At 38.2% G+C, this 27,352-nt stretch overlaps 1 protein-coding gene and 2 pseudogenes across 2 annotated transcripts in view; 1 reads left to right on the forward strand and 2 right to left on the reverse strand.

Annotated features, from left to right (window-relative positions):
• Positions 1-27,352, reverse strand: part of SPIRE1 (spire type actin nucleation factor 1) — a 326,738-nt gene that overhangs the window by 276,209 nt on the left and 23,177 nt on the right. For both annotated transcript variants that reach the window (XM_090285845.1, XM_090285844.1), the window contains exon 2: positions 6,943-6,977. In XM_090285845.1, coding sequence (XP_090141971.1) covers positions 6,943-6,977 — 35 coding nt within the window. The remainder of the gene's footprint in view (positions 1-6,942; positions 6,978-27,352) is intronic.
• On the forward strand, positions 15,304-15,755 carry LOC150002941 (ferritin heavy chain pseudogene; annotated as a pseudogene).
• On the reverse strand, positions 22,602-22,989 carry LOC150002942 (SKA complex subunit 2 pseudogene; annotated as a pseudogene).

Here is a 27,352-nt window from a genome sequence, read left to right on the forward strand (position 1 = left end):
GCAATATGACTCAGCCATAAAAAAAGAATGAAATCTTGTCATATGCAACAACATGGATGCGTCTAGAGGGTACTGTGCTGAGTGAAATAAGTCAGACAGAGAAAGTAAAATGCCATATGATTTCATTTAAATGTGGAATCTAAAAACAAAAAACAATATAAACGAGCAAAACAGAAAGACTCATAGATACAGAGAGCATTTTGACAGCTGTCAGATTGGAAGGGGATTGGGGCAATGGGTTTGAAAAAAGTGAAGAGATTAAGTACAAATGGGGAGTTACAGAATAGTCATGGTGATGTAAAGTACAGCATAGGGAACATAGTCAATAATATTGTAATAACTAGTATAATTTCAGATGGGTACTAGATTTATCAGGGTGATCACTTCATAAGTTATATAAAGGTCTAGTTACTGGGTTGTACACCTGAAGCTAATATAATACTATACATCCACTGTAATAGAAAAATAAAAAATTATTTTTAAAAAGATGCATGTGGGGATAAAAAATAAGCATTTATGTAAAGTATATGTGAAATTTATTTCCAAATGTGAACATTAATGTTTTTAATAATTTCCCTCAGTAAAGCTTAGATATTTCTGCTATGCTACTATTTTTACGAACTAGCTCTATCAAGATTAAAGTATTGATAGATTATAACTTTATACAATGCTTTAACCTATTCCACTTAAAATACAACTAATCCACCAAGGGAAACACCAGGATTGTGTTAGTTATTCATTTAACCTTCTTTTTTGCTAAAGGGAAAGGACTTCTGAGGCTTCATAATTACTGGTGGTTAATAGAAGACAGGAATGTGATGGAATTTGGAAAACTACAACAACAATGAAAAGGTGTCAGTTAAATATTTAAGATTTAAATTCTTTGTTTTAATATTTTTGAGTGCTTAGCAATTTTCTTCAACTTTAAGAGTATAACCCACAAAACTATCTAAATAACAGCAGTAAGAAACAGTTGTAAAATGGGGATAAAAGCTCTCCCTAAGCTATGGATCAGGAATGCTTCCTTGGCACACAAGTACCCACAAGTATAGATCAGTCATTCAAGAGTTTATATATATCAGTCTGAGCCACTCCTAGAGAGGGAGAAGTTAGGGTAACACACTGCTTAAACAAAAGGGGCACAATACAAATTGGTGTTTCCCAAGGACTGTGGGGAGAGAAGAGACTAACTACAAGGGAAATGGGGAGAATTTTGAGGGGTGATAGAACTTGATTGTGAGGATGGTTAACACAACTTAATGTATTGTCAGAACTCAACTGTAACTGAAAAGATGAAATGTTACTGTATGTAAATTATACTTTCAAAAAAATTGTTGTAGGAAAAATTAAAGTACCTGTTAAAGTAAAAAAAAAAAAAAAAAAAAAAATTCCATGTCTTTTAAAAGCAGTCTTAACTCCATTTCCCAATCAGTCTGCTGACCACGGATGGAAAATACTGTTTTTGATCCACAGTTGGTGGATTCTGTGAACAAGAACCTGTGGATATGAAGGGCCAACTGTTGAGTCAAAAATAATAACAAATTATCAACTGTGCAAGGGATCAACACTCTAACCTCCATGTTGTTCAAGGATCAACTGTCCATACTTAATTTCAAGAAACATTAAGCTAATCTTGAGGTACAAGATCACATAAAGGTTGATCAAATACCTATATATGGTCTCCTTGCTTTCTCTAAAATCATAATTTTGTCTGATTTTTAAAAAAATTTATTTATGTTTATTTTATTTTTAGAGAGAGGGGAAAGGAGAAAGAGAGGGAGAGAAACAGCACTGTGTGGTTGCCTCTCACTCGCACCCCCAACTGGGGACCTGACATGCAACCTAGTCATGTGCCCTGACTGGGAATCGAACCAGCGACACTTGGCTCACAGGCTGACGATCAATCCACTGAGCCATAGCAGCCAGGTGTCTGATTTTTATGTGAATCATTAAGAGAAAGTTAAAAGTAAAACTAGAAAATAATTCATAACATGATTTTTATGTACTACAAAAACTAAAAGTCAAACTTCAAGTTATGTATTTCAACCACATGTCTTGATGAGTGTCCTACAGACTCAGAAAGACAAAGGATTGTTTTCCCTAGCAGTCACCCTGAGGCTCCTTGCTGAAGAAGTTAAGACTATTTCTTCCTCCCAGGAAACCCTATACCTCCCAACTAAGAATAATATGCTGCATTCATTAAGCCCAGTTTTATGCTCCACATTCACAACCCATCTTTCTGATGAGGAATTGAAAGCACAGAAGTGAGAACAAAATGGTGGTGCATGATGACGCTTTGCCCAGGCACCAACAGCTCCAACACCCCACCCCCACCTCCCCGCCACTGCTTCTTTCCAACACCCTTTCCAATTCAGAAAGGCTGGGGTAAGCCTATATTACACGTGGTCCTAGCAATATGCTATTCCACCTCATGGAGGATTCTTCTCACTTCTACACAGCTTGTTAGCAGCACTGCACTTCTCTTGGTCTAGACTTAATGCCAGCAAGACCTTGACGGGACTTTCAACTTACAAAAAAAATTAGGAATCTCTTTTCTCAATAGAAAAATAATTTAAGGGCAAAAAGAGGCTCTAGCAATCACCTTTCTGAATCAGTATAATCTCACTCTCAAAAATAACCCAGAAGGACAAGGATTTTCCTTCACACTGTATATTTTCCTCCCTATCTGATCCCTCCAGAGTTTGGCATTCTAAAGAAGTAATGACATAAGTTTCTTTGCATAAAACTAATAAGACGAGTCGTTAATAGAGGTTTTTTTTTTTGACCAAGACTTTGACTGGAATGTCATGCCTAAAGGAGACATGCTTAGGCTCTGCTAGTTACCAAAAAGCCCTGAGGAACTGGGCTTGACTTTTGAAGGTAATAAAAGCTCACGAGATAAATGGCCTGGTACCTTGGTTGGTTGTGCGGTCCACAGCAATCTTTCCAGGGAAGGAATGAAGGTTGTTTTCCTGAAAGATGGCTAAAAGGGACCTTAAGGCACACTGAAAAACCAGAAGGATTTGGAAAAGACAAGTGTGTACAGGCAAGGCTGAATGCCAGGTATGTGGCTCAGCTTCTGTGCCCTGAAGGACAGCCTGAAGGTCACCCTAAATGTTCCTTGTGTAAGTTCCAGCAAAGCAGAACTAAAGATCATAAGTGATCATTTGCTGCTCTTGTTGTATTTATGCAAATGAACAGGATAAATTTAAAATGGGCTTAATGCAGTCCCTTTAATGACAAGGAAGGTAATCTTAGGGAGAAAAATCGTGATTCAAGGAAAATCACAATGCTCAGTGGTAGACTATAAAGTAGTGAAGCTAACTGTCTTTAAAGTTTCTTTTCATTTAAAATTTGTTTTCATTTGAAAGTTAAACTATGTCTGTGGCATCATCAAAGATGTTTAATTTATAGGCAAGAAGAATGTCAAATGCCTTGCAACTGGATGTCTTTCCAATAAGACAGTCTTACAGATTTAGAGACTTGTATGTGGGTTATGTTACATAAATTAACATGTGTTTTCTGTTTTCAAAGGGCATAAGCCTATGATCTCATTACCTGAGTGATTGTTTGTACGAATAGGCCTCACTTAATCCTGTCTGCATCGCTGCCTCCTGAGACTCAACAGTTTGGCTGAACTAAGTGACTGGTTTGGTGAAGAATGGAGTGGTCTGTGGGCTTCACTTTAAAACTGTTTCTCTTTTCTAGCCTAATGGCTTGGACAGAAAGAGCCCAGAGGTCCGAGAGGGGAGAAACCTAAAATATTTCCCTCAGCCCAAACTAAGTATAATGGGCAAAAGGGTTTTGGACAGGTGTGATGAGCCTAGCACACCTTCCTCCAAAGAAGCTCATCTTTTCCCTAATGTGGGACATTGAAAAATTAATACCTGCCTTTTGTTATCTAGTGGTTATGGACTGAATGATGTCTTTTAACTCTGGTTGCCCAATGTGTTGCCCCCAGAATACAACAAGGATGCCAGCCTGTTAAACCAAGCACGCCGTTGTCCAGGGACAGCCAACTAACCTGGAGTCTGCACGATCCTTCCCCATGTGGGAAGACCACCCTCCCCTCCACACCCCCACTCTTATTAGGGATTTCTGGACCCAAGGGTAGGTAGGATGACAACCATGTCCAGCTTGAAGCAGCTAGAGGAGCTCAAGCCCTTCGCCCATTGTCCTTTATAAGATTATAAAGGGTTTTAAGTCTGAGAGGGAGGGATTGTTATTTTTTATTGCTAAAATAATTAATTAATTATTTTAAAAAAAGAAGAATCCATGAAAGGGTGAAGCAGGAGAGCTTGTATGTACGACCCATGGGCTTGTATGTACGACCCATGGGCATGGACTTGGGGGGGGATTGCTGGGGGAGGGGAGTGCTGGGCAGAGGGGAGCAAAGGGGAAAAAATTGGAACTATTTTAACAATATAATCAATAAAATATATTTTTAAAAAGTACACATACTATAAAAAAATAAAATAAAATAACCCTATCTTCTCATTGACACATAAAAGATTGGCTTAAATCCTTACATCAAAGATTCCCTCAACTTCCCATTGTCTACCACAGGTCTCAACCCTCAATTCTGTTTCTCAGGAAGAAGCATGTCTGCTATCATCCCCAGTCTAACAGTTCTCAAATATTTTAGTTTTTCGGACCCCTTTACATTCTAAAAAATTACTGAGGAGTCCAAGGAGTTTTTATTTATGTGAGCTATAACTTATCAACATTTTCTATATTAGAAATTAAAGCTGAGAAAATTTTAATTTAAGTTAAATTATTTAAAAATAATACTAAGTGTGTTAATATCAGTAACACATTTATGGAAAACTATTTTCTAAAAAAATAGTGATAAGAATGATACCATTTTACATTTTTGGAAAACACTTAAAGGTCATGCTTAATAAAAGCTGACTAGATCTCATATCTGCTTCTGCAGTCTGGTATTAGTCAGTCACATAATCATGTAGCCTGTGAAAACATTATACACTCTTGAGACAATGAAAGTAAAAGGGCAGATAATGTCTTAGTACTACTTTAAAAATAGTTTTCTCCCGACCTTGAAAGGGTGTCAGAAGCCACCCTTGGCCCCCAGAGCCTTCCCACAGCCCTTAAAGAACCACTGCTCTAGTCAAACCATCTTCTAGATATAGTCGTAGGTCTGGTTTCAGCAAATATCCACTATCTAATTTGAACTCCAGTCTCACTCTTTCTTGGTTCCCTTACCACCACCATCAAATATATAATCTTCCCTAACATAAAAAAAATAAATGAAACAAAACAAAACTTCCTACTTAAGGTCTCTCTTCCTTTTCTCAAGTCACCAAACTTCTTCAAAAAGTTTCTACTGCCTCTACTGCCCCTCCTTTTTATTATTTTAATTATCAAAGTATATAGACATTCTCATTTTTTAAAATATCCAAACAATATAGATAAATCACCAATCATAATCCCAATCTCTTCCCCAGAGGTGAATATCCCACACCTATTTTGTAAACTATATATCAGATTGAAATGTTTATTTTCTTGTGATTTTTCTTCTTTAACTATAGTTATACCAAAAACAATCTGGAAGAGAATTCTATTTAGATCCCAGTTTTTTTGGTGAGTGGAGTAAATTACGGATCAAAAGATAAGGGCTAAGGGATAAAATGAAGTGACACTCCTATACAAAGCAAGTACTAAAGAAGATGTTAAAACCATGTTGATTTTTGGCTTCTATTGCCATAATAAGACAGAATAATAAGATTTATGACTATGACTTGTATATAAATCTCTTACATTTCATTGAGAGAGAGAGAGAGAGAAAGGAAGGAAGGAAGGAAGGAAGGAAGAAAAAGAAAGAAAAGCAGGCAAAAGTTCTGAGAAAAAAAATCAGTTGCTCAAAATTACTTAGCTAGAAAGAAGCACTCCAGAAATCACAGACAGAACGTGTATCTTTTGAGCCAAATCAAATTCCACTCCTTTCTATCATATTGAACAGTACATCAAAAATTCTTGTAGCATAAAAATATTAAGTTCTTGCCTATTTTAGAGATAATTTGGAAAAAAACTATCTCTACTTTCAAAGTTGAATAGAAAATATAAAAATGAATTGTATAACTTGAATACAAAAAAACAGTAAATTATTTTTTGCTTCTTTATTATACAATATAATCCCTTAGGAACCTTGCATTTTAAAGTAAATTTTTAAATTTACTAACACCTGCATCAACATGTAGACATATTATAAAATTAGAAAAATAATAAAATTAGGCACAGCTCTTAACAAAAGACCTAAGCTTCCTCATGTAAGAATGATGTAACAGATCCTGAAAAAAAACCACACATACATAACTCACGGATCTTGCCCTCATATTTTGGTGTTACCCTTGCAATTTCAAGGAACAACTGGAATCATGTGGAAATTCCTTAAATTTCACAATAAGAATATTTAATTATATTATTTAAATTATTAAAAACTAATAATCCTACTTATACAAATAACAAAGCAATTAATTCTTTATTAATCTTACAGAAACATTTTCCAAATCTCTATTTTTTCCTACACCAAGGCAGCTCTATATAAGCCCAACACATTCAAATTATTTCTTTATTATGACACACTATATTGGATTATAAAAAAATGAACTTAGAACGCCACAACGTGGTGAAATGAAAAAAAAATGAACTTAAACTATTTCAGATTAAGGGCTCTTAATTTTAGCTAACTCAATTTCACAAATACTCAAGAAAAAAATTAAACTATGATTAAGCCAATCTTTACAACACACTTGACATTTTTACACAGACAAGATAACTGATTTTTTTTCACATTTTACTCTCCCTAAATATGAAAGATATATAACCTGCTCTCAACGCAAAACCCATAGTTCAGTACTCAAAGTTAGTCTATACAGGAGTACAAAACGTCTTTACTAAGAAATATTTGAGCATTTCTCTTACCTCTGTTTCTGTACAATGTGAATATCCCAATTTACCTGTAATAAAAACACAAAAAAATTACTTTAAAAGGATTTTACTTTTTTATCATTGATAAAAACATTTGACCTGACTGGTGTGGCTCAGGTTGAGCATTGGCCTGCAAAACAAAGTGTTGCCGGTTCGATTCTCAGTCAGGGCACATGCCTGGGTTGCAGGCCAGGTCCCCAGTTGGGGGCACACTAGAGACAACCACACATTCATGTTTCTCTCCCTCTCTTTCTCTCTCCCTTCACCTCTCTAAAAATAAATAAATAAAATCTAAAAAAAAAAAACAAAAAAAACAAATATCAGTTTTAAAAATTTTTAAAAATAATATTTGAGCTACTCTGGCCATGGCTTTATTATATTTACTATACTTATATAGTATATAAAGTGCTAGAATGACCAGATATTCTAGAAAGTCCTGCTTAGAGACTTAAGTTTAAATAGGCCCATAAGAAAATAATACAAAAAAAGATGAGAAGAACATGCTTAATTGTAATAAGATATAAAACACATATACATATTTAATATGGGTATATGTGAATTAATGAAGGTAAAACAAAAATACTTTAAGTATATTTTATTACGTTGTTATAGTTGTCCCAATTTCTCTTCCCTTTGCTCCCCTCCCCAGTACTCCACCCTTCCCTCCAGCCATCCCACGCCCCTTAGTTCATATCCATAGGTCTTGCATATCAGTTCTTTGGCTTCACCCTTTCCTACATTATTCTGAACTTCCCTCTATTTTGTGCCAACCAATTATGTTTCTTAATCCCTACACCATTTCCCCATTTCACCCCATACCCCTCCCAGCTGATAACCCTCCAAATGATCCCCATACCTATGATTCTGTTTCTATTCTGGTTTGCTTAGTTGGATTTTCTTTTTATTTTTTAGATTTAATTGTTGATAGTTGTGAGTTTGCTGTCATTTTAATGTCCAAGACAGGTGAGGTCATCACTGACCAGGAACAGCAAATGCGGCGGTGGACCGAGCACTACCTCGAGCTGTATGCAACGAGGAACACCGTAACAGACACTGCTCTTAACGCCATCCCAGACCTACCAGTCATGGAGGAGCTAGACACCCCACCTACTGCGGCAGAGCTCGGCAAAGCCATCGACCGCCTCGCTTGCGGGAAAGCACCAGGAAGCGACGGAATCCCTCCAGAAATCCTAAAGAGCGGGAAACCAGTCCTGCTACAGCCGCTCCACCATCTACTCTGTCTCTGCTGGAAGGAGGGTTACATCCCCCAGGATATGAGAGACGCCAACATTATCACCATGTACAAGAACAAAGGAGACCGCAGTGACTGCAACAACTACCGGGGCATCTCTCTCCTCAGCGTCGTCGGCAAAGTATTCGCCCGGGTCGCTCTTGCCCGCCTGCAGACCCTTGCTTCCCGCGTCTACCCAGAGTCCCAGTGTGGCTTCAGAGCTGGCCGATCAACAGTGGACATGATCTTCTCCCTACGCCAGCTGCAGGAGAAGTGTCACGAGCAGCATAAACCACTCTACCTCGCCTTTATCGACCTCACGAAGGCGTTTGATCTGGTCAGTCGAAGCGGACTCTTCAGCTTGCTACGGAAGATTAGCTGTCCACCACATCTGCTTGCTGTGGTCATGTCCTTTCACGACAACATGCACAGCACGGTGTCCTACAACGGCGCAACCTCTGAGGCCTTCCCAGTCAGCAGCGGAGTAAAGCAGGGCTGCGTCCTCGCGCCTACGCTGTTCGGAATCTTCTTCTCCATGCTCCTCCAATACGCCTTTAAGGACTGCAGTGAGGGTGTCTTCATTCACACCAGATCCGATGGCAAGCTCTACAACCTGGCCCATCTACGAGCCAAGACCAAAGTCAAAGAGGTGCTCATCCGTGAGATGCTCTTCGCTGACGACGCAGCCTTGACATCACACTCCGAAGAGGGACTCCAGCAGTTAGTCACTTGCCTTTCCCACGCATGCAAGGAGTTCGGACTAGCCATCAGCCTGACGAAGACGAACGTTATGGCTCAAGGCACGGGGACTCCCCCATGCATCACCATCGACGGATACACCCTGGAGGTTGTCAACGATTTCACTTACCTCGGGTCCACCATCTCGAGCTCTCTGTCAGTCGACTTGGAGGTCAATCGGAGAATCGCCAGGGCAGCCACAGTTATAGCCAAACTGAACCGGCGAGCGTGGAACAATTCCAGCCTCACTGAGAAGACCAGACTGCACATCTACCAAGCCTGCGTACTCAGCACTCTCCTCTATGGCAGCGAGACGTGGACCACCTACGCAAGGCACGAAAGGAAACTCAACAGCTTCCACATGAGGTGCCTGCGACGTGTCCTGCATGTCGCCTGGCAGGATAAGGTCCCCAACACCGAGGTGCTGAAGCGAGCCAACATGAGCAGTTTGCATGCAGTTCTTAGTGAGAGACGCCTCAGGTGGCTCGGCCATGTCAAAAGAATGGATGCAGGCCGTATTCCCAAAGACCTCCTCTACGGCGAGCTAGCAGAAGGCCAGAGGATGACAGGGCGCCCAAAACTGCGGTTCAAAGACATCTGCAAAAAGGACATGACACAATGCTCCATCAATCTCAACACATGGGAAGTTCAAGCAGACGACCGCCTAGCCTGGAGGCTCGTGGTCAGGCAAGGTACGTCACGCGCGGAGGCTGCGCACAACGAGGAGGCAGTCCAGAAAAGATCGAGGCGGAAGCAGCGTCAACAGCAGCAACAACAGCCATCTGCCTTCACCTGTAACAAGTGCGGCAGGGATTGTCACTCCCGAGTCGGACTGCACAGCCATTCTCGGCGGTGCAGATAGACTCAAGAAGCTACGCCATCGTCTCTCGAGACGGATGGCTGCCGCCGCCGACGACGACAACGAGTTTTGATCTTCTCTTTCTTCAAAAAGTCCCTTTAACATTTCACATAATAATAGCTTGGTGAGCCCTGGCTGCTGTGACTCAAAGGATTGAGCGTCGGCCTGCGAGCCAAGTTTCGCTGGTTCGATTCCCAGTCAGGGCACATGACTAGGTTGCACGTCAGGTCCCCAATTAGGGGTGCGAGTGAGAGGCAACCACACAGTGATGTTTCTCTCCCTCTTTCTCCTTTCCCCTCTCTCTAAAAATAAACAAATAAATAAATTATTTAAAAATAATAATAATAGCTTGGTGATGATGAGCTCCTTTAGCGTTGCCTTGTCTGGGAAGCACTTTATCTGCCCTTCCATTCTAAATGATAGTTAGGCTGGAATGAGGTTGTAGGTCCTTCTTTTTCATCACCTTGAATACTGCTTGCCAGTCCCTTCTTGCCTGCAAAGTGTCCTTTGAGAAATCAGCTAACCCTTTGTAGGTAACTCTCTGCTTTTCTCTTGCTGCTTTTAAGATTCTGTTTATCTTGATCTTTTGGCATTTTAATTATGATGTGTCTTGGTGTGGTCCTCTTTGGGTCTAGCTTGCTTGGGACTCTCTGCTTCCTGGACTTGTATATCTGTTTCCTTCTCCAAATTTGGGAAGTTTTCCTTCATTATTTTTCCACACAAGCTTTCAACGTCTTGCTTTTCCTCTTCTTCTCTCACCCCTGATTCTGATGTTGGTATGTTTATAGTTGTCCCAGAGGTTCCTAAGCCTTGCCTCAGTTTTTTGATTCCTTGTTTCCTCATTCTGTATTGGTTGACTGTTTTTTCCTTCCTTATGTTCCAAATCATTGATTTGAACCCTGGTTTCCTTCCCTTCACCATTGGTTTTATGTGGATTTTCCTTTGTTTCATTTAGTATACCTTCACTTATTCCCTACACACTTAAGGATATCTGTCAAGCCTGGGAGCATCTTTAACACCGGTGTTTTGAACTCTACATCTGTTAGGTTGCCTATCTCCTTGTCTGTGAAGTTGGCTATCTCCTCATCACTTAGTTCTCCCACTGGAACCTTGATCCATTCTCTCTTTTGGGTCATAGTTCTCTATCTCCTCATCTTGACAGCCTCTTGTGTTTGTCTGCCACTGTGTCTTAAGTAGAGTTGTCACACCTGTTACGTTGTAAGGGGCACAGCCTTAGGTATTCATCAGTACAGGGCGACCTGTTTTCACCACAGTGTGGTGCTGTATGTGGGGGAGGGGTCCAAAAGGGAACAATGCCTCTTGCTCAGCACTTTCCCCTTTTCCAGGCACTTCTCCCACTTCCATATGGGAGTGACACCTCTCTATTAGACTGGAAACTCTCTAGCTATTGCCCTGGCTATTGTTCCCATAGTGGGTGGGTCTGCTGACATTCTAGGACTGTGGAGGCCCTTTAAACAAGCAGACTCTACTGAGAGTCCAGCACTTTCTTCCTCCAATCCAGCCCCCACTGGTTTTCACAGTCAGAAGTAATGAGGCTTTATTTTTCCCGGCACTGGAACCATGAGCTGTACGGTCTGGTCTGTTGCTAGAAGAGCTCCCTAGGTGTCCCTCCCTACTTTTTAAAATGTGTGACTGAACTTTCTGCCATCCTGCTACTGCTGCTGGTACTGCCACTGCCACTGCCACCACCACACCGCTTCCTCTCCACCCTGGCTCCACCACTCTTGACTGTCTGGATGAGTATTTCTTCTTTATATCCTTGTTTGTTGAACTTCCAGGGAGCTCAATTTTCTGGAACTTCTGGTTGTCTCTAGTTTAGAGGTAGTTGTACACCTTCTTAGTTGTGGAGGGAGATGCAACGTGTTTGTCTAGGCCTCCATCTTGGCCAGAAGTCCCCAAACAAAAACACTCTTAAAGTCTTGCTTTCTTTTTAAAATACCTTAAAATACTTTTAAAAGGTACCAAGTCTTTAAAAGGCTCTTGGACTTTTTCCCAAATATATTTCTAGTTAAAGGTACAGAAACCATTTCAATGAAAGCAGATGTATTTTAAACTCACATTTTCTTAATATATAATGTTGTTTCTTTAATATATGATTAGATAAAACCATATAATTGTATAATTGTAACTCTTCCAATAGAAGATCACTGAAAGAACAACTAGGCTGAACAATATTTGGCTGCACCAACATTAACTTTTTCTCTTCATCACTGAGACACAATATCATGGAACATATACAATTATATATTTCTGTCAATTTGGGTGACTAAAATATTTTAAAATTAAAAAACAGCTATTTTAAGAGTCATTTAAAAATAATTTTAGAGTCATTTTTATAATAGTTTTAACAAAAAGACTGGCTAACACATTTAAATTGGATACTAAAATTTTTAATTTCCAGTCTACACTTCTCAAATTTCATTTTAAGTTCAAATACATAGTTAGCCCCCACCTTTTTCTCCACCAACATTAGCCTCCCTCTTACTTTCTTTCCTTTCCCCAGCCTATTACCCCACCCCTAGTCCACAGTGGTTGTTCTATCAGTCTGTGATTTTTTTAAATGCTTAACTAGAATTTAAATACTTAAGAGTCTATGATGATACCATCAAAAAAACATAAAAAAATGTTTTTATATGCATTCTAATTCATAAAACGAAATATAAAGTTGAAACCCACAATTTCTGATGAGCAAATGATACTAATATGAAACACTGACTGAAATTGAAACCAGAAAAAAATAAAATAAAATAACCTTAGTTTCTGTGAACTTAAAATATATGAGCAATAAATATATACAGATTACATGAACTTATAGATAAAATTAGTTTAATACATATAGATTTATGTACTACAGTTTATGTATTTATTGTTATATAAATTAAAATTATATATTATAAAGTTATATATATCACAATTACCTTTTTATTTATATATATGACTGTTCAAAACATTAGTGCTTTTGGTAGATTAATTATACTTGACTCCTAGAGAGATCGTGGACAGGAATAGCTCAAAGAACGGCACAGACTAACTCTCAAAAAACATTTACTGAGTATCCTGTACAAGAGAAAGAAGGGAGCGAGAGAAAAATATGGTATCAAGACAAGTTATAACAGAGAGTAACCTCTTTGAAAGTACATGAATGTACATCTTCAGTATAATATAGTCTTAAAGTAAAGAGAATTACAAAGAAATCTATAGTTTTATGTACTACATTTGTTGCTGGTAGTAGTGTTGGTGAAAAAATCTGAAACTATTTTGTATTTATTGTACCTTTGAGCAGATAATAGAGGTATTTTTGGGAATCATCAATGGAAAAGAAATATATGAACCTAAGGTGGGAAGGAGAGGGAGAGCCCTGCAGTGGTGAACTAGAACTAAAGGTACTATGTAACTTCAAAAAAAACCATATATTTCCTATCTCTGCCACCCAATAGAGGGAGAAGCAACAACATCCCATTATGAAAGGGCACACATAGCCCATTCCCCTCAAAGGAAGCAGGACTCCTTAGGAAAATGGCTGGTTCCAAGACTGGGACAAAGAAATTATAATATAAGCTGGAACATTTTTTTGCACCAGATATAAAAGTGTTCAAAGAATGATAGTGATGTCAAAAGGGCATGTCTCCTATTAAATAAGATTTTTTTCAATGACCTCTATTATAAAACAGAAAAGGCTCTCCTATAAAAGGGCCAAATTTTTTTGTGAGAACATATAACTTTTAGTTATTCAGTTTGAACTGGTGACTAAGTCATGCAAATATGGAAAGATGATTAAGTATGAAGTGCTTGACCACCTACACTACTCTGTCACCCAAATCCCTGCCCAGTCTCTGACCCAGGAATCAGAAAATCCCAATTACATGAGAGCAAAGCTTAAAGGAACCTTGGAAATGATCTCGTCCAATCCAATCGTATTATAGATGAGTAATCTGAGCCTGAGGAGTCAAATGAATTGTACAAAACGACAGCATCAACAACAGACTCCAAGGCTCCTAACTCTGATTATGTGTTGTTGTAGTTGTGGTTATTCCTGTTCCTGCATTTCCACTTGCAGGGGTCAGTGGGATTAGGATACAGGATTACAGGGGTGCTGTCCTAGCTCCCTACCATTTATAACATGGGAAAGTGGGAAAACACATTTGTTATTTAACAGAAACTGGCAGTGAGCACCAAGGAATTTTCACTTGACAACTTTTGAGTCTTTCTTCAAAAGTTGGCCACCTCTCTTTACAGCATCAGACATGGAAAATTCCTCTAAACTCTAGAATCCCATGGCTTCACTTTCTACAATTCCAGTAACCTTAGCTGATGATAGGTCTAATCAAGATTTCAAATTTTGTCTTTGCACAGCAAGACAAAACTTCAGTGTTTCTCAAAAGGAATGAGCATTTTTATGTGTAATTATCAAGGCCGTGTCTTAGACCCTTTTTAATTCATTATAAAATATATTGTATGCTCTTAAGATTTGCAAGACAAATTCCCAGGAAACAGAAAAATCAATGTCTTCCTATCAACTGCTATAGAATGGCTTTAAGAAACAAACTAGTCCTAGTATAAAAATGTCTGTAATAAAAAACTCATCAACTAAAACAATACTGTCATCTTCAGCAGACATTTTAAACCTCAAATGCTGATAATCAGATAATTCCATTCAGCAGGCATGCTCAATAAATTAAGAGGAAGACTATTTCAGTGAACACATCCTAGTTGGGCCATTCATAGCCTTGGATGTTCAGGATTCAACCTTACATAGCACATTCTCTGAAATGGCCTCACCTCAGTGGAATCACAAATTCGAATGCACCTCACAAACTATTGGGAGAAATTAAGCCAGTTGCAGAAAAATTTCACAGATGTTTATATAGATGAATACTTTTAAAATAAGGTAGCCAGCAATCTTTGGAGTAGAAACTTAAGCATATAATTGAATTACCACACAGTCACATTATCAATATGATACATATTAGCTGAATAAGCAAAAGGCACACTATGCCCACCAAAAAGACTAAGAATCTTTTCATGAATTTGACCCCAAACACAAGGAAAGTAAAGGCAAAAAGAAATGAATGGGACTATATCAAACTAAAAAGTTTCTGCACAGCAAAAGAAACCAACAAGTCAAAAAGGCAACCAAAGGAATGGGAGATGATATTTGCAAATAACAGCTCCATCAAAAGGTTACTATCTAAAATATACAACTTTGTAGACAAGAAGGGACTGGTGAGTCTCAGTGGAGTCACCGTGGTTTCCTGCTTTAACAGTGCTTGAATGGAACCCAGCGCTCGACCTCCATCCCAGCCAGCCACACAGATCCATCCTTCTGCCACCTTCTCATAGAGCCCTCTGACCACCCCAAGGCCCCCACCACTACAGCGAAGCCACCGATCCTCAGCTGCCCATCATGATGGCCATATCTGCGTCCACCTTGCAAATGCGCCAGAACTACCACCAGGACACAGAAGCCACCATCAACCGCTAGATCAACTTGGAGCTCTACACTTTCTACATCTACCTGTCCATGTTTTACTACTCTGACCATGACGATGTGGCTTTGAAGAGCTTTACCAAGTATTTCCTTCACCAATCTAATGAGGTGAGGGAACATGCTGAGAAACTGATGAAGCTGCAGAACCAATGAGGTGGCCAAATCTTCCTTCAGGATATCAAGAAACTAGACCATGACGACTGGGAGAATGGGCTGAATGCAATGCAGTGTGCATTACACTTGGAAAAAAGTGTGAATCAGTCACTACTACACTTGCACAAACTGGCCACTGGAAAAAATGACCCACATTGTGTGACTTCATTGAGACTCACTACCTGGATGAGCAGGTGAAACCTATCAAAGAACTGGGTGACCACGAAACCAACGTGCGCAGGTTGAGGACCTCTAAATCTGGGGTGGCAGAGATTCTCTTTGACAAGCACACTATGGGAGACTGCAAAGAGAGCTAAGCCTTAGACTGCCTTACCACAGCCATAGGAGTAACTTCCCTAGTCACCAAAGCAGTATGTGCATGCTAGAGTTACCTTTACCTTTTGTTTTCTATACCTTGTACCAAATCATCCACTTATCTCCTTCATTTGTACCTTTTCTTCAAATAAAGTAATTTGGTACCTCTCTCCCTCAAAAAAAAGGGACTGGCAAGAAGTATTCAAATTGATGAAAAGCAAGGACCTACATGTAACCAAGATTACTCTATCCAGCAAAGCTATCATTTAGAATGGAAGGGCAGATGAAGTGCTTCCCAGACAAGGTAAAGCTAAAGGAGTTCATCATCACCAAGACATTATTATATGAAATGTTAAAGGGACTTATTAAAGAAAAAGAGGATCAAAACTATGAAGATTAAAATGACCACAAACCCACAACTATCAATGACAGAACCTAAAAAAATGAAAACAAAAACAAACTAAGCAAACCACTAGAATACAAACAGAATCATAGGTATGGGGATCATTTGGAGGGTTATCAGCTGGTTTGGGTAAAGAGAAGTGGGGAAATGGTGCAGGGATTTTGAAGCATAATTGGGGCTTCTGGCCAAGATGGAGGCCTAGACTGACACGCTCCATCTCCCTCCACAACTAAGAACTACAACTACCGCAAAACCAGTAATAACCAGAAGTTCCAGAAAATAAAGCTACACAGAAGACCAAAGTATGAAGTTATAAACAGCTGGTGCTCGTCCGGACGGGTAGGAGGGGCAAAGCTGGGGCAGAGATCAAGCTGTGCTGGAGGTGGCAGCTGCAGTGACAGACTGAGGTAAGCACAGACACCCGTATTTAAGGGGAGGAGAAAAGCTCCTGGGGACCACCCCTGGCTGCAGACTGAACCCGTCAGCTCACGATTCCAACACCAGGGAAGGCAGACCCCCATTGCCTCGGACTGTGAGGCCTAGAGGGCATGAGGACAGAGGATAAGGATCCCGGTCTCTCAGCGGAGAGTAACGGCAGGAATCCATCTTAGACCCTCACCCCCACACAAAGTGCCATTGTGTGGTGAGAAGAGTCACCCAGTAGTGACGAGTGCATGGGGCTCTGCCCCCCATAGCATAGGAGGTATGACAGCTCTGCCCAAGAAGGAAAGATAAATGAAAATGATCAGGATGGAAGGAATCATGATTGAAATACCAGTCATGCAGCTGACCAAAAAGCAAATACGTGAATTAACTGACAAATAGATAATCTTTCTGAGGCTCAGTTCAGAGCTATAGTCATAAGGCAGCTTACAGAATTAACAAAAAATATTGAACAAGACGGGGAAGGAATGAAGGCTAGTCCTGCTGAAATGAACGAAAACACATATGAGACAAGTGGTGAGGAAAGAAACACCAGGGATCAAATTAACAAATCGGAACATAGGGGAGAAACAAACAGTCAACCAGTACAGAAAGAGGAAACAGAAAGTGAGGAATATGAGGAGAGGCTCAGAAACCTCTGGGACAGCTATAAGCGAACGAACATCTGAAATTATAGGGTTGCCAGAAGGTGAAGAAGAACTAGAAATTAAAAAATTACATGAAAATATAATGAAGCAGAACTTCCCTAACTTGGGGAAAGGAATAAGCTTACTGGTCCAGGAAGCACAGAGTTCCAGAAAAACTGGACACAGGGAGAACCACACCAAGACACATTATAATCAAATTGTCAAAAATTAAGGATAAAGAGAGAATCTTAAAAGCAGCAAGAGACAAGAAGAAAATTATGTACAAAGGGGTCCCAATAAGACTATCAGCTGATTTCTCAAAGGAGACTCTGCAGGCAAGAAGGGACTGGCAAAAAATATTCAAAGTAATGAAAATCAAAAACCTACAGCACGATTACTCTATCCGGTGAAACTGTCATTCAGGACAGAAGGGCAGAGAAAGCGCTTCTAGGACAAAGTAAAACTGAAGGAGTTCATTAGATCCAAATCATTGTTATATGAAATGTTAAAGGGACTTGTGCAGAAGAAGGATCAAAACTATGAACATTAAAATGAAAACTGTATCACAACAACCAACAACAGAAGCTAGGGAATCGAAACAAAGGCAAACTAAGTAGGCAACGATAAAAGAATTATAGGTATGGGGATAATATTGGGGGGGAGGTCAGTGGAGAGGGGGAAGGGGAGAAAGGGAGGGTGATGATGCAGGATTTAGGAAGCATAGTAGGAGGGAGTGGAATAGACAGGAAGATGTTGAGAAGAACTATATGCACAACCAATGGGCATGAACTAAGAGGGGGCGGACAACTGGAAGGAAGGGGGGTCACTGGGTGGATGGGAGCAGAGGGAAAAGAAATTGGGAAAACTGTAACAGCATAATCAATAAAACATATTTTTTAAAAAGAAGCATAATTGGTAGGTACAAAACAGGGGGAAGTTAAGTATAATATAAGAAAGGATGAAGTCAAAAAACTTATATGCACGACCCATTAACATGAAATAAGGAGGGTGGGATTGCTGGAGGGAAGGGGGGTACTGGGCAGAGAGGAGCAAAGGGAAAAGAAATTGAGACAACTATGAAAGCATAATCAATGAAATGTACTTTAAAATTTTTTTTAAATAAAATATATATAAAATATTTATTAAAAATAGAAGATATCTCAGGAAATCTGCAATCTGTACATACAGCAGTTCTCCCTAAAAGAAAAAATATATATATGTGTGTGTGTGTGTGTGTATGTATATATATATATTTATGCTACCTGAGAGCAAATATGGGGTGGGAGGTACCTGTGTCCATTTAGCAACATTTGCCACAGGAACAGAAGAGAGTGACAATACTGAGGCCACATTTCTGACAGTCCTGTGCTAAAGGACAGTATGATGGAAGTTGTGGTTCTTTCTGTAAACAGTGTACATTTGGATTAAAATTTTCCCACATGATATTAATTCTGCTTAATATCATGAAACCTCAAAAATACACTGAAATCACAACACTATATCCCTTTTCTCAATAACAGGAACCTGGAGGGAAACCTTCCCAAGCCATATCATAAAAAGCAAGTGCCAATCCCAGATGTTCTCATATTTTCTATCTATTAAAGAATTCTAATTTTCATGCATTTCATACACATCAAGTGTATTCTTAGAACCTCTTCTGCCACTGTGGCATCTGATCATGTATGAGACCATCCTAACCAAAAGGAACCCTGCTAGAGAGATATCTCAGGTACTTCTTTCTACTAAGATATAGCACCATAACTGCCTCCCATATCCACTTACCCAGATATGTTACTTACCCTCTATCAAGATCGCATATATGTGACTTAAACAAGGAAAAGGACTCATAAACATGGACAACAATGTGGTGACTGCCGGCGGGGTGGGGTGGGGTGTATAGAGGACTAAACAGTAATGGAAAAAAAACACAATTAAAAAGACTACCTAGGCATATATTTTTATCTATCTAACCTTTTATGCACATATGTCAAGAAACAACTTCTTTCTGTAACTAACTTCGTAAGTTATGCATTTTTATTATACCTATGAGTAATATACTAAGTTCTCTAAATTACAAATAGAATATTTATATCATCAATCACAAAAGAGAGAGCAACTATCATTAAACAAATTTTTAATGAACTTTAATCATTTCCAATCAATATAATTGTATACACATCAGACAATAAATAGGCCAATTGTTTCATCTAATCTTACAGGTCTCAAAATTGGTTCCAAGAGTTTAGAGGGAAAGTTATATTTACATTATTTTTATTGTTAATGTAAATAAGCCTCCCTTCACTCTGCAAAGGATTCCAAGAGGCAATATTAAATTATTAATAAGTGAATATCAAAGTGGAAAAGTAAAGAAAAATCTAAATCCAAAACCATATAAATATTTATATGGAAATCATTTAAAACTATAAATAATGATCAAAACTAAACTATCCTTGACATTCTACTAGACTCTCCATAGCCCATTACAATCTACACTAAAAACCTAAAGTAACTAAGATCTAATAATGGTATGAAGGCTGACATTTCAGATTGTTTCACCTCAAGAATCATTCTGTGGACTTCCAAACCTAAGTTCTTTATCAATCTTGAATCAAAGTAACCTGAAATAATCATCTTTTTACAAAGGGAAGAAATGGCTCAGTGAAAACATATGTGCAGTATGTATGAGTTGACAAAATGCCCACAAATAAATATCCTCTTTATTCTTACAACAATTTTGTAAGAAAGGCTGGGAATATATTATTCCCATTTTACAGATAAAGAAATAGGGAGTCAGAGAGGTTACATGTCTTGCCTGAGGTTATATCATAAGTTATAAGAGCCAGAGCCAAGAATCAAAACCGCTTCTGCAACCAACTCTCATGTTCTTTCCACGTTACCATGTGACACTGAACATCTTATTTGCAACCTTACAGAAGAGCAAAGAAACTTGGTAGGAATCAACATAACTCCATAGGAAAAGTATTTTTTCCAGGCCAATTTAATTTCCAATAAGTGTAAGTCATCATCTTCCCATACTAGCCTGCCCCTCCTACCTTCCATATCATCCATGCACCAGGGCGGAAAGTCTGAGGCTTCCAAGATTCCTTCCTCTTTCTCACATCAAAATCTAAAGAACCTAGGTCACGCTTTTTTTTCCTCATTGAGAATAGTTTCATTTTTATCATTTAACACTTGTGTAGTATTCAAATGCTTCAGACTAAAATCTGTTTCTCTTTAAACTAATTGGAAATGGAATCCTAGTTGGAAGAAGTGAATTCTTACATGACACAGCTAATGGGAGGCAGAATCCTAACATCTGCTTCTGACCCCAACCTGTACCCAACAATGTGCGGCTGTGTTTATTTATTTTTGTGTTGCACAGGTGTGAAGGCTACATAATCTGGGTTAACGACAGTTAACAAAAACTTAAAAGATAGAAAAGGGCCACATATTACAGAAAATTTTTAATGGATGCTATGGACATTTATACAACATATGGTGAAGAAAACTGACAATACTTTAGGCCAGTAGTGGTCAACCAACACACGTTTACAAATGAGGCCAAAAGAATAATGCATATTTTCTAGTTTATACTTGCTTCTGAAACTAATATTTGAATATTTGAATGGAACATGTATTAATAGCTCATGCAACACTACTTTTCTAACCCACCAAATGACACTTAGATTTAAGTAAACACTAGAAGTAACTGCACTAAATAATATATACTCAGTTAAGTATGAACTGCAAGCTAAGACTGGGTTATTCTTTCAAAGTATAAACTACAGGTATAATGTAAAAGGACAGGTAGAGTTAAAAACATTTTCTAATTTAAAAGATATATAGTAAATACAAATGAAGTCCATGTTACCTATTTACACACAAATTAAACAAAATCAGAATAAACACAATTTTTAGAAAACCAGTGTCAACCCTGGTTTTATCACTTACCAGGAGCAAGATTTTAGCTGGGTCATTAAGTTCAGGATGATTTGAAAATCTATTCACCATCTACCCTAGATCACAGCTATTAAGAGTCATCATCAACTTTAAGTCCAATCCTATCCATACCTAAGTATTAGCCAGTTGCTCCCACATAAGTGGTTTGCGTTTTGTATTCTGTAGCCCAGGTTGAATATCGCAAATGAGATAAAGGTAAAAGCAGTTCTTTTTTTAAATTTTATTTTACTGAGTTTTTGTTTTTGTTTTTCTGTTACCAATCACTTATACCCCCCTCCCTTATACCCCCTTCTCACCCAATCAGCACACTGTTGTCCACGTTCATGGGTCCTTTTTCCTTTTTGTTCAGTCCCTCCACCCCTACACCCCCCTCCACTAGCTGTCATCCTGCTCTCCATCTATGAGTCTGTCCCCATTTTCCTTGTTAGTTCAGTTTGTTCATTAGATTCCACATATGAGTGAAATCATATGGTATTTGGTTTCTCTGACTGGTTTTCACTTAGCATAATGTTCTCTAGGTCCATCATACTGTTGCAAAGGATAAATTTTTCTTTTTTACAGCTGAGTAGTATTTCATTGTGTAAATATCCATAGTTGTTTTATCTTCTCATCTACTAATGGACACTGGGCTGCTTCTATATCTTGGCAATTATAAATAATGTGCAATGGACATAGGGGTGCTTAGGTTCTTTTGAATTAGTGTTTTAGATTCCTTCAGATATATTCCCAGAAGTGGGGTCACAGAGTCAAAAGGTTTAATTTTTTGAGGTATCTCCATACTGCTTTCCACAGTGGCTACACCAATCTGCATTGCCACCAACAGTGCAAAAGGGTCCCCCTTTCTCCACATTCTCGCCAGCAGCACTTGCTGTTTGTTGATTTATTTACTTTTTTTTTTCAGATTATAAAAGTTAGATTTTATGGGAGACTATAGGTCACATAGCAGTCTCACTGATGATGTGACCACATCTTCAATCAAAATTTTCAAAAATGAAGAATTCTATAATATATTGTATAACAATACAAATATTTTGTCTATCTTTTAAAGCATGCTTATTCACATTTGACTGATAGTATATAAACATTCTTTTACGATAGGACATCTGTGTTACCGATTATACAAATACAGATGCAAAATAGTGTTAACGCTTTCTTTTCTGAAATTGCAAAACTAAATGTGTGTGTGTGCATATATTGTTTAAATCCCCATTACATCCTTTTGACTGAAATTTAGTAATACCTGCCCTTCTCATATTCCCTTCTCTTGTGAAAGGCATCACTATCTAGTTACCCAGGCCAGACCTTCTCCTTCACCATACCCCACCTTCAGTACCAAGTGCTAACAAGACACCCTCCTAAATCTCTCTGAAATTGATCTCTTCTCTATCAGAGTTCCCCTTTGCAAGTCCATTTCTTCATAAGTCTGACACCTGAGATTTTCATTGTTGTACCACAGTTTTCTCTTCTTCAGTCAGTGGTGACAGCTCCAGGACTGTTTGCTTTTGTAGGTCTTGTATCATGGTCATAGTCTTATTGAAAGCAGCACAAATGCAGCTCTTAATCTCTTTCTGACCCTCAGCAATTGGCTTAAAGCGTACATGCAAAGTTTGATATCAAGACTTTATTGCTGACAATTCCTGTAAGACTGTAACTGGATTTTTCTCGCCTGCTGAATCAGGATGATTAGTCTTGATTTCATATTCCAGCCTGTATTGAATACAATCCAGCTCAGAGTCAGCTTTCTGGAACATCAATTCCAGCTTACTGACCTCCTCCTCCATGTTGAATAGTTGACTTTCCTCAGGCCGCGTGGCACTTATGCTGCAAACCAAACTAGCGCTTGTTTGATTTACTGATGATAGCCATTAGGACAGGTGTGAGATGATATCTCATTGTGGTTTTAATTTGCATTTCTCTGATGATTAGTGACATTGAGCATCTTTTCATATGTCTATTGGCCATCTGTATGTTCTCTTTGGAGAAGTGTCTGTTCAGTTCCTTTCCCCATTTTTTAATTGGGTTTGGGTTTTTTGGGGGTTTTTTTTGGTGTTTAGTTTTTGTAAGTTCTTTATCAACTTTGGATACTAACACCTTATCAGATGTATCAACGAATGTGTTTTTCCATTCTGTGGGTTGTCTATTTATTTTGTAGATGAATTCCTTTGCTGTGCAAAACCTTTCTAGTTTGATGTAGTACCATTTTTTTTTTTTTAATTTTGTTTTCATTGCCTGGGGAAATATATCTGATAAAATATTGCTATGAGCTACTTTGCTGCCTATGGTTTCTTCTAGGATTTTTATGGGTTTTGGGTCTAACATTTAAGTCTTTAATCCATTTTGAATTTATTCTTGTGTATGGTGTAAGAAGCTGGTCCAGTTGCATTTTTTTGCACAAATCTGTCCAATTTTCCCAACACTATTAATTGAATAAACTATCTTTAGCCCATGATATGTGCTTGCTTCCTCTGCTGAATATTAATTGACTATAAAGATGTGGGTTTACAGGGCCTGGGAGAGCAATGGGGGTAAATATGGGACAACCGTAACAGAACAATAAAAAATGGAAAAAAAGATGTGGGTTTATTTCTGGGCTATTATATTCCATTGATCAGTGTGTCTCTTTTTATGCTAGTACTTAAGTTGTTTTGATTAATATGGCCTTATAGTCTAGTGTGATATTAGGTAGCGTAATTCCTCCAAAATCATTGTTCTTTCTCAGGATCGCTGTTGCTATACAGGGCATTTTGTGGTTCCATATAAAGTTTTGAAATATTTATTCTAGTTTTGTGAAATATGTCATTGGACTCTTGATAGGAATTGCACCGAATCTATAGATTGCTTTGAATAGTATGGACATTTTAATGATGTTAATTCTTCCTACCTAAAAACATGGTATGTGCTTTCACTTACATGCATATTCTTCCATTTCTCTCTTCAGTGTCTTATAATTTTCCTAGTACAGGTCTTTTACATCCTTGGGTGGGTTTATTCCTAGGTATTTTATTCTTTTTGTAGCAATTGTGAATGGGATTCTTTTTAATTTCGTTTTCAGTTAAGTCTGTTATTGGCATATAAAAATGCAACTGATTTCTGGATATTAATTTTGAATGCTGCTACTTTGCTGAATTCATTTATCAGTTCTAGTAGTTTCTTGGTGGAATCTTTGGGGTTTTCTATATACCGTATCATGTTATCTGCAAATAATGACAGCTTTGCTTCTTCTTTTCCAATCTGGATGCCTTTTATTTCTTCTTCTTGTCTGACTGCTGTGGCTAGCACTTCCAGTACTATGTTAAATAAGAGATGAAATCAGATATCCCTGTTTTCTTCCAGATCCTAAGTGGAACACCTGTAGTTTTTTTGCCTCTTTGAATATGATGCTACCAATTTGTCATATATGGCCTTTATTATGTTTAGGTATGTTCCCTCTTTTCCCACTTTGCTGAGAGTTTTTATCATAAATGGATGTTGGATTTTATCAAATGCTTTTTCTGGATCTACTGATATGACAATGTGGTTTATATACTTCATTTTGTTTATGTGGTGAATCACATTTATTTTTTGCGCATATTGAACCAACTTTGCATTCCTGGAATAAATTCCACTTGATAAGTGTGTATGATCTTTTTGATGCATTGCTGTATTCTGTTTGCTATATTTTTGTTGAGGATTTTAGCATCTATGTTCATCAGTGATATTGGTCTATAATTTTCTTTCTTTGCAGTGTCTTTATCTGGTTTTGGAATTAGGATAATGCTGACCTCGTAAAATGAGCTTGGGAGCCTTCACTCCTCTTGAACTTTTTGAAACAGTTTGAGGGGGAGAGGTGTTAGTTTTTCTTGGAATGGCTAGTAAAATTCACCTGTGAAGCAAACCGGTCCAGGGCTTCTATTTGTTGGAAGTTTTTGATTACTGCTTCAGTTTCACTAAGTGCAATCTGTCTATTCAGATTCTCTGATTCTTCCTGATTTCGTTTTGGAAGATTTTACATTTCTAGGAACTTATCCATTTCCTCCATGTTGTCCAGTTGCTGGCATGTAGTTGTTCATAACATTTTCTTAGAATTCTTTTTATTTATTTGGTGTCAGTATTTCTCCTTTTTCATTTCTCATGTTATTTATTTGGACCCTTTCTCTTTTTTTCTTCCTGAGTCTGGTTAAAGGTTTGTCAATCTTGTTTATCTTATCAAAGAACCAGCTTTTGGATTAACTGATCTTTGGTATATATATTTTTTATATTCAATTTTTTTCTGCTCTATCTTTATTAATTCCTTCCTTCTACTCACTCAGGGCTTTGTTTGTTGTTCTTTTTCAAGTTCCTTTAAGTGTAAAGTTACATTGTATATTTGAGATTTTTCTTGTTTTTTTTTTTTTTTTGAGATAGGCCTGCATTGCTATGAATTTCCTCCTTAGGATTCCCTTCCCTGTGTCCCACAAATTTTGGATTGTTGTCTCATTTTCATTTGTTTCAAGGATCTATTGATTTCTTTTGACCTCACCGACCCATTCATTGTTTAATAACATGTTATTTATCTTCCATGTCTTAGCATGGTTTTCAGTGTTCTTGTGATTGATTTCTACTTTCATAGCACTGTTGTCAGAGAGCTTGATATGATTTCAATCTTCTTGAATTTATTAAGACTTGTTTTATGTCCTAACATGTGGTCTATCCTAGATAATGTTCCATGTGCATTTGAAAACTATGTACCTTACTTGCTTTGCGGTAAAATGCTCTGAAGATATCCATTAAATCCATTTGATCTGGTGTTTTGGTTAAGGTCACTGTCTACTTGTTAATTTTCTGCCTGGAAGATCTATTCATTGAAGTCAATGGGGTTCAAAATCCCCAACTATTACTGTATTTCTGTTGATCTCTCCCTTATGTCCATCAAGATTTGCTTTACATATTTAGGTGCTCCTATTTTGGGTGCATAAATGTTTAATAGTGTTATGTCCTATTGTTGCTTTTTTCCCTTTATCATTATGTAGTGTCCTTCTTTTTCCCTTACTATAGCCTTCGTTTTAAAGTCTCTTTTGTTGGATATAAGTATTGCTACCACAGTTTTTTTCTTTTCCTTCCCATTTGCATGAAATATCTGTTTCCACCCCTTTACCTTTAGTCTGTGGCTATATTGTGACCTGAGGTGATTGCATTGAAGGCAACATATAAATAGATCTTCTTTTCTTATCCATTCAGCTACCCTACATATGTCTTTTGGTTGGAGCATTTAAGCCATTTACATTTAAGGTAATTACTGATACATACGTATGTAGTACCATTTTATTGTTAAGACTATTTTACTTTATTCTTTTTCTTTCTTTCTCTTTTTCTTCCTCTTAATCTTGTTCTTCTTCTTTTTCTTCTTCTTCTTATCACAAGCCCTTCAACATTTGTTGCAGTATGGTTTGGTGTTACAAACTCTTTTAGCTTTTTCTTGTCTGGAAAGCTCCTTATTTGTCCTTCAATTTTAAATGACAGACTTACTGGGCAAAGTAACCTTGGTTGTAGGTCATTGCTTTTCATTATCTTGAGTACTTTACACAACTCCCTTTTGACCTAAAATGTTTCTGTTGAGAGAGGAGGAGAGGAGATCTACACAGTTTGCAGGAAGGAGAAGATCTCCATGCAGCTTTGAGAGGAAGAGAGGAGATCCACGCAGTTTGCAAGGAGGGCAGAGAAGAACTCCATGCTGCTTTGAAAGGGAGAACCATGCGTGATCCAGTGCAACGTGGCACATGTTTTCCTGGACTGTTATATGGAGGCTGACATCGTACCCCAGATCCTGAAGGAGACAGTTGACAGATAATGGATGCGGAACTTCTGGGCATGTTTTTGGCTTCGCCTTTTGGGGAGCAAGGGAAGTACTGGGTCCCATCAGAGAACAGGGATCTGCGCTGAAGTGCTCACTGTCCTCCCCAGATTGGAATATTGTAAATAAAGACCTGTTTTTCCTCAAAAAAAAAAAAAAAAAAAAAGTTTCTGTTGAGAAATCAGATGACAGTCTAACTGGTGCTCCTTTGTATGTAACAACCTGCCTTTCTCTTGCAGCTTTTAGTATTCTCTCGTCTTAAAGCTTTGTCATTTTAATTATTTTGTGTCTTGGTGCAGGCTTCCTTGTGTCCAACTCGTTTGGGACTCTGTGAGCTTCCTGGATTTGTATCTTTTC

Source organism: Furipterus horrens, unplaced genomic scaffold (genome assembly GCF_987537825.1).
Source record: "Furipterus horrens unplaced genomic scaffold, mFurHor1.1.pri manual_scaffold_8, whole genome shotgun sequence".
Classification (NCBI taxonomy): Eukaryota; Metazoa; Chordata; class Mammalia; order Chiroptera; family Furipteridae; genus Furipterus; species Furipterus horrens.